The following is an 11793-nucleotide window of genomic DNA, read 5'->3' as shown; positions in this document are numbered from 1 at the left end:
GCTGTTTCTTCATACAGCGACCTTTATTTCACACATTAGCTTGTTTTTATAACAAAGAGAAAAAGTGTGTTTCTTATATCATTTATTTCAAAATTTTGGTCTGAAATGTCAAAAATAATAATAATTAAGGAGTTAATTAAGCATTTTTACATGTTTCTACAATATGTTCAGAATTTTATGGATGCCTAGCTGTAGCACACGTTATGTATAAAACATGCTATAAACCCCTGAATGGACATGAATTAACTGTATGATGCTTTTAGGACTGTTAATGCTTTCCCTGTGGGAAAACAGGATATTAACATGCAACTGGATATCATACAACTCCGGAAGAGCTTGCAGATCCCATGTAAAAATCTGTATGTTTCGGACACCCATGTGACCTCCCCTTGCTCCTTAATCAATATGTTTAAACAAATACTTGTATCTAAATTTCTGTTCTTGCCAACTCAAAAAATATATATATATATTTCTGTACTTTACAAATAAAGATTGTAAATATTACCAATTAAAATAAAATGGAATGAATTTAATTGCTGACTGTTAACTCTTATTTTCAAGTATTTAAATCTCTAAAATACAACGATGGTAAAACATTGCGTTAAATACCTAATGCTTATTATTTTTCCCTTTGTCAGTTATATGTATTAATCAAGTATGTCTATTTAAATTAATACATTGATGTTTCCTGTATGGAGGCTTCTGAAATATTTAGTTTGTAATTCTCTCGCTGTTTTGCCAGCTCTCTGCAGTGACGAAACACATAGACAGGATGAATGAAGGCCAGCAGAGTCAGGACAGTCAAGATGATGTTCACCTACAGAAACACAGTAGAATTTATTAATTACAGTAAAAGCTGGGAAAAACAAGTTAATGATTATGATCAGTTTAACTAACTGAATATTTAATCAAATGCTACTGGAAATTGATATGCAATCTTTAATGTGGTTCTTACATTTGATTTTTTAACACTTTTAAAAACTTTTTTGTTGTATTATATGGTTTAGTATTTAGAATTTTACCAATATAATCTTGTTACAGGTAGAGTATGGAAGCATGTTTCTGCCGGATATCTAATAATTGTTTATTAAAAGTATTACCTTTTATGTCCAAAGCATGTTTGACAAAACCACGCTTTGGACATAAGAAATCATAATTATAACATAATTAGTATCAATTATGAGATAAAAGATGGGATTATGAGATAAATCTCATAAATGTGACATAAGAGTCAAAACTGAGACAAAAAGACAAGGATTCTAGTAATAATTATGTCAGAAATGTTGATGTGTTTTATCACAATCTTTATCAGTTGTGACTTTTTAATTCATAATTCTAACTGTATACCTTTTTGGCTTTTATGATTCACCAAAGCATGACTTTTTTAGCAGAAATGAGTTTCCATAGGAATCGACGTGTAGTGGCCCCAAAAAGTATTGAAACGTCAAATAGACACATTTAAAATTTTATTTAATTAGATAACGAAATATCAAATAAAGTTCAAAAGAAGACGAAAGAAGAATGCTGTCATGTTTACAACTCTGACAAAGAGAGCTTATCAGGATCAATTAAACACCGGATTTTTTGAGTATGTGCAATATTTAATGTTCGCAGCATAGATTCTGTAAAAAGTTTTCCATACCGGTCTATTATTGTGGGAACATTTCCACATTCCAAAACATAAAGCTGAACTTCGATTGGTTGCTTGACATGTCGATCAAACGGCCTCATGGGCGGGCCTTGGTCAATAAAAGCTGCTCTTTAATATAACTAACTTCGTAAAGTGAACTATAAAGTTGATTTTTTGTGATATAATTTCATGCAATTACAAGTGTACACAAACTTTTGGGGCCACTGTATGTAGTTCTTTCTAGTTAAACAAGGGCATGAGAATCAGATTTACATAGAAGGGGTCTCCTTCAAGAACTTTGTTGAGGGCGAAGCAGGGATACTGCAGCAATGACACCACAGCCGATAGAGACATCACCAGACCATACAGCTTTCCAAAATGACGAGCTGGGAACCTGTAGGCAGAATCAATACACTCATTTAAGTCAAGAAATTCCAGCGATAATTGAGATGCTCACATCATTGGATTTACTTACGCTATGCTGATGAATGCAGCATTCCCTCCGTACAGAAAAGAGCGGTTAAGGACCTGAAGGATGAACGTGAGGTACTGGAGAGGGAGGAAGGGAATGCTTGCACAGACGGAGAACAACAGGCACTGCAGAGAGGTGAGGAGGAGAGACAGAACGGACGAGCGCAGGTCTGCTTCCCGTTCTGACACACCTACAGCAAAAAATACAGGCTGGCAATGAGAAAGAAAAATGTAAAGACAACAGACCTTCACATTTCTCTTTCAACTGACCTGGATCTAGGGGCTTTCCTTTGTGTCTGTCCATTAGCAGCCCATTCCAGGGAGCACAGAGAACGCCACAGAACTGTGTGAAAGCAAACGCATTGGTGTACTCACTCACTGGGAACGAAGAAGAGATAAGAGTCTCAGTCAAACTCTACAGCCTCTGCTGCTATCACAGAATTGTAGAATTTGTATTAATATTTATTTAAGGCATTACATTTAAAATGGAACAGAATTCATGTTGTAAGTGTACTTTTCTGTTTATGGGTAAAAATGACCAATAATAATTATCCTACACAACATACATATATTTACTATATCCAGAAAAATAGGATTATGTTAATAAATAACATACTTTTTTATTCATTTACACAAACACATAATTTTTTAAAATATTTAATATGATTTACATAAATTAAGAAGGCTTAATTTACCCCAAATCTTATGTGTGATTGTGTTAAATACATTATCTAGACTTTCCAAAATTAATTTTGTTACAATTTTATTTTTATTAAAATCATAATACACGCCATATTTATTTAATTGATCTACATTTAATATATCTATATTATAATTTAAATAAATTTTTCTATGCATATACAATATATTTTGTATATTGAGATATATGTTTTCGGGCCATAGTGAAATATCTCTTTATGTTCCAGAGTGATTTGATAGTATACGATAGTGTTTAATGACTCTGAATTCAGTAAATTCAAATTATAGTCGATTTTAAGAACTGCGAGACTCCTAACATTAACAAATATTTTACAGAATTCACTGAAAAAGTGAGAAAAGTCTGTTTACCAATGTCCGGGTCTTGGTTTGCCAGTCTGTCGAGCATTGGATTCAGAGTTCCAATGAAGAAATAATGGCGCAGCTGCATGACTGACAGCCATATGAGGTGCCACAGGAAGAACCAGGACAGAACACAGCTCTTAAAACTGTCTATGGGGAAAAAAGGAAAGAAAAAAAGTCAGTTTATTTGAACCATTCATTGAAAAGAAATGTTTCCATGACCGTGCAGTGTCTACCAAAAAGAGACCTATGCTGGCCAAGCAGCACCTTTCTCAGAGTTTTCTGTTAGCTGTAGTGTGTCAGACTGTAGTGGCTCATCAGCTACACCTCTGCCTCTGTCTGATCTCATCTCTGGCTCTGCCTCGTGCTGTTCAACGTTGTAGCTATGTGATTTGGCACAGCTCAGCCTGTAAATAAGGATTTGCATTTGAATTAATATGGATAAGAGCATGAATTATGAACTGTACATGTATCAGATTTATTACAGATACTAAATACAGAGTATACATTAGGGCTCCAGAATTATTGTGATTAAGCTTATGTCTACATACTATATGTGTGTGTAATATATATATATATATATATATATATATATATATATATATATATATATATATATATATATATATATATATATATATATATATATATAAAACTTAATACATAAAACTTGTTTTGAATATCTGGAATTATTTGATGAAAAAGGGCAAAAAAAAAAAGCATCACATAGACAATATTTGAATTGTAATATTTTAATTTAACACTATCGCCCAAATGTTTTGGATCAGTAAATATATGAAACTATTATATATATATATATATATATATATATATATATATATATATATATATATATATATATATATATAGTTATATATATATATAGTTATATATATATTTAATGTTCCCTATTATTATTGTTAGAAATGTCCTATTTCTGACCCAAAACTGTTGTTATACTCATCTTATCATTTCACTCACCCATATTTGTAGTCTTCTGTGATGGGATAGGGAATGTGTGATTTAGGCATAAGGAAAAGAGTCCGGAGGAGATGAATGATATTACAGGCTGACAGGAAGAGAAATGAGGAGCGAAGAGAAACCCCTCTCTCATAAAGCACCTGCAGAAATGGTTATACAGAATATTATGGATTGCAGAATGATAAACAGCTTAATTGCTTTGGATCAAAAATAGGACTATTCAATGCATTGACGTGTGTGTGTGTGTGTTTTTTACCTTGATGATAAGAAAGATAACTGATGAAGAGTCAAAGGCCCCATTATAGACTGTAATAATTGTTGATCTATGAGAGTCAAAAAGGTTCCCCACCTAACAAGGACAAGTAATGCGATTGGTCATACCCTTGATGTATTGCATGTATGAAATATAATCATTCATGAACATACCTGCATATTTGTCATTAGAAATAAAATACCTCCCACCGCTACGAAGGAAAGAGCAGGAAAAAGCAAGATCGAGAGAGCTGTTTGAATAAAAAGAGAGGAAAATTACTCATATCAAATATGCCCATGACATGTGTGATGCGATTTTTAATAATAATATGAAAATAAAATTGTTCTGGCATTACCTTTACTGGACAACGCCACAATAAGAGTGCCAGTGGTATAAAGAAATCTACAAAACAATGATTGCACAATTGGTATACAGTATATATAATATAATTCAAAATCAATTAGGAAACACTTAACAATTCAAATATTACTGAGCTGATGCAGAGTTTTTCTTTTTATAAATGTATATTTTCTGTATGAAAAAAGTGGTACCTAACATTGCACAACAGCTTACATTTACAAATATCCTGGCAGTCTCAACAAACTGTACTTAGAGGCTGTTTTTACTTAACAGCCGAAATGCACAAAGCCCTGTTTCTGGAGCCCAGTCAAACGCCCACGTTGATTTCTACTATCTGCTTAAAGCACACCCCACACACAATCAGATAAACTTCTCCGCTCGACGCAGAGAGTCACAGCAGTTCTGCTAATTCTTGCCTGACCTCTGCTTCACATCCTACGAGGGACTAACTCACATAGCCAAAAATCGCGTTGCCATCGTGCCGAAATGGTCGTAGAAGAATCCGTTGGGCAGAGTGAGAAAGTTGTTCATGAAGGAGGCCACGGTGAAAACCAATGAGAAATTCTCATCTTGCAGGCCGCAGTCTAAAGAGAAAAACAGATAAGCAGGAAGACGCGGGCCAAAATGAAAAAGCATAAAACGACGTGAACCATCTAATGCATTAAAAGCCACTGTTGTAAATGACCCCCACCTGTGCCAGGTTTTCCATTAGTGTCTGTTGCATTGATGCACAAATCGCTGAAGTAGCCATCTGTCTTCAGGACAAACACGAGAGACGCCCAACCAAACACGACTCCGGCAAAACACAAGCACTCCAGCAGTCCTGTAGCCAGAGTCAGCTTGTATCTCACCCCGGTCCCAGATGATCCCTTGCATCCCAGCATCTTTCGCGCATCCACGCCGTCAGGGTCAGGAACGCTTCTAGAACTATCCACTTCTGTAGGAAAGTGAGCTATATATGCTTGCCACTGTATGTTGTTAAATTAATTGTAATCTTAAACGCATCACCCTAATCGCTGATCCACTCCTCTTACTTGTGTTAAAGCTTGCTCATATTCGACTAGAAAGAGACTACGCGGGTCTGGTGTATGGTGGCGGAGATAACGTTCTCCACGTACTTGGACTAAATTGAAGCTGTGCATGTTCCTCTCAAGAGAGGGGGCTATAGATCTGCCGTCGAAAACAATGTGACGGAACATTTAGGGAGTTGGCATGAAATGTGTTGCTTCTGAGCTATTTGTGGGATCGCATTCATGTTTGCTGTCAGCATCTTTGTATAGGCCACCACTATCCTTTTCAGTTTGTAGGCTTATCCCTAAAATTCTCGCCCTCTAAAACTGTGCATGTATCTGAAGGTTATGTAAAACTGCAAGAAGACACAGACAGACAAAGTCGCATTTTACTGATGCAATTGCACTTAATCAATAAAAATATTGTTTAAAGCAAGGATATCAGCGCCCTACCACACCTGATTCTGATTGGTCAGTCGCAACGCTGAGCAACGACCAACTATTTTGTACAAAAACATCTCTATACTGGACATTTTCGTCGCTAATTACAGTAGCACCATCTCGGCATCATGTGGGATTTATATAGCAATTTAAATGGCAGAATGATGCAGCAACAGCATTAATTGTAGTAGTATTATTAGCCTAGTAGTTTAACATTTATTAATAATGTTATAGATATTATACGTGATTCAATATTTTCTCAAATCAATAAATCAATATTTTCTGCCTATGTTTATGCATTGCGAGGAAGAAAAATGCGCATCAAGATATCGCAAATAAAATCTGAAAGGGTTACGAAGACCCTGACGTAAAGAGGAACACTTGGATAACCCGGATGAAGAGGCTTTTTTTCTAGTTATAAAGACCGGCTGTCCGTCCAGTATCCCTTACATAATTGTAATTTAGCAGTTAAGACGTGCTGCATCAGTGTCTAGGTTTCTTGAAATGTGACATAGGGTAAAACTGAAGTTGATCACTGATGGCACACATGCGCGCGCTCTGGACAGTCGACTAATCCAGATTACCACGTCTGCGGGCTCTAATCTCTCTAACAGGAACAACAGTTTTCCTCGTCCACAGTTTTTATGGATAATGTAAAAGATAACGTACCGGATAGCCTACAAGCGATATCCGATATAATGCTAAAAGGGCGTCTAATCTAATTCAATTAAAACCATAAAAGCAAATGGATTATGATTGCATTTGCACTCCGAATTTATGCAAGAGCAAATCTGTGGGCATCAGCCATGCAGTATGAATTTCAATTGTTTTTCCTGCGAAATGACTGTAACTGCAAATAGACTTCTACTTACAACGGTCTTCTGTCATATCGATAGGAAAGACGGAATTGCCGCAGTGTTGTAAAATCCCCGTTTCGTGCTGAACTGAACCGGTGCACGTGTATGCGCGTTCACGAGTCTGGTAATTAGCCAAAGTCACAAGTGAACGAGAACAGATTAGTTCAGAAGTATTGAAATATATATAATTATTTTTTTGTGTATATATATATATATATATATATATATATATATATATATATATATATATATATATATATATATATATATATATATATATATATATATATATACATATATATATATACATATATATATATATATACAGATACATATACAACTGTATCTGTATTCATTATCTGGTGTGGTCAAGTACTAACTTTTCAGATGTTTTTCATTTACCAGATGCCTTTTCCTGAGCAATCTCAAAACTACTCTCTACAGAAATAGGCCCCAGAGTGACACATAAACACTCAAGAAAATGCATAGCATTGTTGAAAATTCTGCCATATTTGAACCAATACATTTGACCCAGATTTATAACTTTCCTTCATGGAGATAACATGGATCATTTGACATGGTTTAGGGTAGGTTTTCGCCCATCATTTGGAAAATTTTTTGCTTTAAAAAATCTCACTTTTACCAGTAGATGGCTGCAGAGCTCCACTATTTGAAATTTGCTATTTAAACATCTGAAAGATATCTTTTATCAAGTTGTTTTCAGTCGGATTCATATCTCCATATGATGAAATCACAGATATAACCATTCAAATTTAGCATTTGACATTTTGTGCCGAAAAAAAATAAAACAATTCTTTTTTAATAATGTTACATTATGAATAGAATGTTACTTAAAGAGAAAAGTTAAAGTCTTTAGAATTTATCATTTCTGTCAGTCATCTGTTTTTATTATAATTCTACAAATTGAATCTTAACAAATTTATAGTCTGGATACCTGCTTAGAAAATGGGCAAAATTCATCCTCCAAATCTGAAACAAGGCAGAACATACATAGACAGAAAGGAAGTGGCATAGTCCAAAATGATCCTCCTCAAACGCAAGATCATTACCCGCCGATCTTTTAGCTTTTTTCAGGACGGAGAGAGAGGCTGGGGTCCGTGGAAAGTGCTGCCAGTTCTCTGTAAGGTAAGCCAAGCTCCTTCAGAAAAGCTCATTTTATCTGTTGTAAGCATGAAAAATAAATAACACCCCCTTTATATCTACTGTTCGCATTTCAATAAAAATAGAACATAAAATAATTAATTTTGTTTAAATTAAATTTGTAGAATTATTTGATGAGTGTAAACTGATGTGGGGGGGTGATTTAAAGCAGTTTACCATTACTGCATGAAAAAAAATAAAGGGGTTTGAATACACATTGTATACATTTAGATATCTTAACAACAGATAGAAAGAATATGAAATGTTATATGCTTAATACCTTTGACATAATGATACAAAAATCCTTTTCTGTTATTTATTTCACAGTATTGTTTTATAAAATGTTTGTTCCAAGAACATGTTAGTAACCTGTTGTAAAAATTGGTAAGACTAAAACACTAAATAAAGCACTTACTGAATTTCACTATCCATTTGTGGCCATGTTTTGTGTATAGGGCCACTTTTTAATGTGCAGATGTGAGAGGGAAGACTTAAAGAGATGCAGATCAAGCGAACACACGGAAGAAACCAGGTAAGGTTAAACATGTCATGGACCTACATCTGTCCTTCCTGGCTGAAGATTAATTAAATCTTGTGGCCATCTGGCTCCCTCTTGTGGATTGACATTAAGGTTTTGTGTGATGCACGTGCTAAAGGAAATCAAACTACACGTATTACATGTGTAACAAGTGAAGATCCTAATAAAGACTTGGTCTGTGTTATCAGTGCCATCAGAAATAGTTCAGACAGCTGATAAAAACATCACAATAATCCACAACATGACCGCAGTCCTTCAATTAACATCCTATAAATGAAAAGCTGAGTGTTTGTAAAAAATAAACCCATTGTTAATGTGTTAAATGTGTTTGCTTATTGCTAAAATACAGCTCCTCTATCCAGTATTCACTAGAGTAAAGGTTGCCCGGCCTGAATCAGAAGAGAAATGTACACAGATCGAGTACTGTTTATAAGCAAAAGCAGTCCAAAGCAGATCTTGTGGATTATTGTGAAATTTTGAACAGTTAGAGCTTCTTTTTTTTTTGTTGTTGAGGCAACTATTCCTGAGGCCACCCTCTGTAGATTGCACTGGCAAACACTAGATGGAGCCATAAGAATCTGAACTGGCTTGCTCTGCTCAGCATCATGAGTCATCTTGTGCCCCGTGCAGAGTTTAATCAATTATTTAATACACTGCCACATTTGGCAAATATAAACATTATGCAACTGATTCTAACCTCCATGCATAATCTTCTCGGCAGTTCAATTAAACACTTTTAATCAAATCTGTCTGGCTTTTGACAATTATATGTGTACCAGTCTTCGCAGCTGAGTTTTTAGTCATATTGTGATAAAAATCTTACTTCTGTTACCTGTCGGAATCATCTGCCTATTTCTCTCCGGTTAATGACTTAGTTTTAAAGGAATGGGAATGATTTACCCAAAATAAAAACTCATTCTCGGGCCATGCAAGATGTAGACAAGTTTGTATGATCTCCTGAACAGATTTGGGTAAATATTGCATTGCATTACTTGCTCAACAATGAGTCTTCTGCAGCGGATGGGTGCCAGTATGAGAGTATAACGATCCACAAATCCAACAGCTAACATCTTGTGAAGTGAAAGGCTTTGTATTTTTAAGAAGCAAATTCCAGTTCTAAATAGTTATGTGGTGGATTTTGATGTGAGAACAACAGGAATGGACATGGAGCTTGATTAGAAGCAACAATGTAAAGGAACTTGCCTTAATAGCGGGTTTGTTTCTAGCTCCTGCTAATATCGGGGAACTTTTCACGAACGTCTGCATTATGTGTAAAATGTGCCACAATGAGCTCCAAACCAGTCTAAGGTTCTTCGGATGTCTGTTGTTACTCCTGTGTTTGCTTATTTGTCTTGTCAGTCCTTGAAATGGTCGTGGATTCCATCCTGACCTTCTCTGAGCTTTAATTGTGGCGTTCAGAGAGAACATCAGGAACTGTTCTAAACGGGCACAGAATAAACAATACAGCCAAGTGGGCATAAACTACCATTTCACATTTCATGCTCACCAAGGTTGCACAACACATTAAATACATTAAAGATGCATAATAGGGTCAAATAAAATGAATGAAGGATAAGCGGTTATGGAGAATTGGTGAGCAACTTCTGACTCACATTTGAACAGCTCCCCAGCTTGCTGGGGCTAGTTTTAGAATCGAACTGCCTGCTGGCTGACAATACACCATGTGACCTGACACCGTTGTGCTACACCACATGGACAAACGTGGAATTCTCCGTGCTGTAGCCGCTGAACATTTTGTGTGCCCTAGGGTCATGAGAGTGACCTATGAACCCATCAGGAGCGGCTGTGTGCTCCTGTACTTGCAAACAGCCGGGCGGCCGTGACTCAGAGCGCTTAGATCCACAAACTCCCATCCTGACCGGCTGCGTCGAGGTTAGTTTACAGCAACTCAACCGAGCTTTACCATCAGCTGAGCTTGATTCTCTGGGTGTGGAACTTACTGTAATATCCCACGCCGAAAGGTTCAGATGACTTTGACTAGATATGACTGACACTTATTGACCCGCCAGTGACAGATCATGAGTCAGGCTGATTCGAGTGATAAATATAGGAACTGAGTCCGCCGCTGTGGAAGAAATACATACATTTTTAACTTTGAAATTCAGAATTGTATCACTAACACTGACAGCAATAATAAGCCTATCCGTTACTGAGCTTAATCTACAATCGCTTTAATTAGCCCAGTCACTAATTGCGTGATATTGTCTGTAACTGTTTATTTTGTTGACTTGAATCTATTTGACAGAGCAAAAAAATAAATAAAAAAAATTACAGATACCATTTCAAGCTAACACCCAATATCAGTGTTCGCCTTGTGATTATGAAATCCATCGGGTCTGTTTTCCAAACTGTAAACTGACATATTCATCTGATGACCTCGGGACGTCTTCTGAGCAAACGACCTGCAAACTGAGATGGACCACGGCATTAATAATTCATATGTTTTGAATGCAATGTCAGTTCCGTGTAGTGATAACAAGTCAAATTAACCAACCTCATATCTGTTATAATAAATAATGCGATGGCTACTTAAAATAATAATCAAATTCCAAATATGAAGTCAGGATGTGTAGTTAGCAAGCACATCTTCCTTTTTATTGATAACGCTGCTCGTTTTTCCATTGCACCTGCAGGATACTAATTAAAGTCACTTAAGGCACTGCACTGGTTTAACCCAATGGAGAATCATAAGGCGGTGTGAGGACACTAAATGGGGAAAAAAAAAAAAGTTTAATTTTTTATATCATCATACAGGATAATCAATAAAAATCCCAAAAACATAAGATTTTTAAAATGCATTTACTTATTGTGTTTATTTCATCTAGGTTCTTTGCAGCCTAGCAGGCTTTCTATTGTTTTTGTTCCTATTCTCGAGGAATTCTCTCAGCTCAGATTTCCAATCAGTCAGTGATGAAGTGTCGCAGGTCCACAGGTGCAGCGAAAAGTCGTCATTTCGTGGCACATCGACTACAATGCAGCGGTGTCTGATAATCCCCGCGACGAGCAATAGC

The 11793-nt window shown here is 35.9% G+C and overlaps 1 protein-coding gene and 1 long non-coding RNA gene across 3 annotated transcripts; both read right to left on the bottom strand.

The window, feature by feature from the left end:
* Positions 1-65: 65 nt before the first annotated feature.
* slc43a3a (solute carrier family 43 member 3a) lies at positions 66-7172 on the bottom strand. 2 transcript variants are annotated; one of them, XM_043238901.1, is made up of 13 exons: positions 7078-7172; positions 5446-6120; positions 5209-5338; positions 4750-4796; positions 4568-4644; positions 4398-4490; positions 4142-4281; positions 3428-3567; positions 3170-3310; positions 2372-2479; positions 2106-2292; positions 1904-2024; positions 66-817 (listed from the first exon to the last, which is right to left on the bottom strand). In XM_043238901.1, the coding sequence occupies exons 2-13, from the start codon at positions 5636-5638 to the stop codon at positions 671-673; spliced, it is 1524 nt and encodes a 507-aa protein (XP_043094836.1). In that variant the 5' UTR covers positions 5639-6120; positions 7078-7172; the 3' UTR covers positions 66-670. The 2 variants fall into 2 exon arrangements, with proteins under 2 accessions (XP_043094836.1, XP_043094828.1); XM_043238893.1 differs by having other exon boundaries at positions 5446-7127.
* A 2160-nt stretch (positions 7173-9332) lies between these two features.
* Positions 9333-11740, bottom strand: LOC122345303. Its single transcript, XR_006250989.1, has 4 exons — positions 11586-11740; positions 11277-11488; positions 11061-11191; positions 9333-10847 (listed from the first exon to the last, which is right to left on the bottom strand). It is a non-coding gene; the product is annotated as an uncharacterized LOC122345303 (long non-coding RNA).
* Positions 11741-11793: the final 53 nt, after the last annotated feature.

Source organism: Puntigrus tetrazona, chromosome 1, assembly GCF_018831695.1.
Source record: "Puntigrus tetrazona isolate hp1 chromosome 1, ASM1883169v1, whole genome shotgun sequence".
NCBI lineage: Eukaryota > Metazoa > Chordata > Actinopteri > Cypriniformes > Cyprinidae > Puntigrus > Puntigrus tetrazona.
This window is presented reverse-complemented; position numbering and strand designations above follow the sequence as displayed.

Excerpts from the sequence above, each read along its gene's own strand:
- slc43a3a (XM_043238901.1), bottom strand. The coding sequence starts at position 5,638 with ATGCTGGGATGCAAGGGATCATCTGGGACCGGGGTGAGATACAAGCTG. Across the intron at positions 4,491-4,567 it reads TTCTAATGACAAATATGCAG|GTGGGGAACCTTTTTGACTC; the intron begins GTATGTTCATGA and ends TGTCCTTGTTAG. Across the intron at positions 2,025-2,105 it reads GCTGCATTCATCAGCATAGC|GTTCCCAGCTCGTCATTTTG; the intron begins GTAAGTAAATCC and ends TTCTGCCTACAG.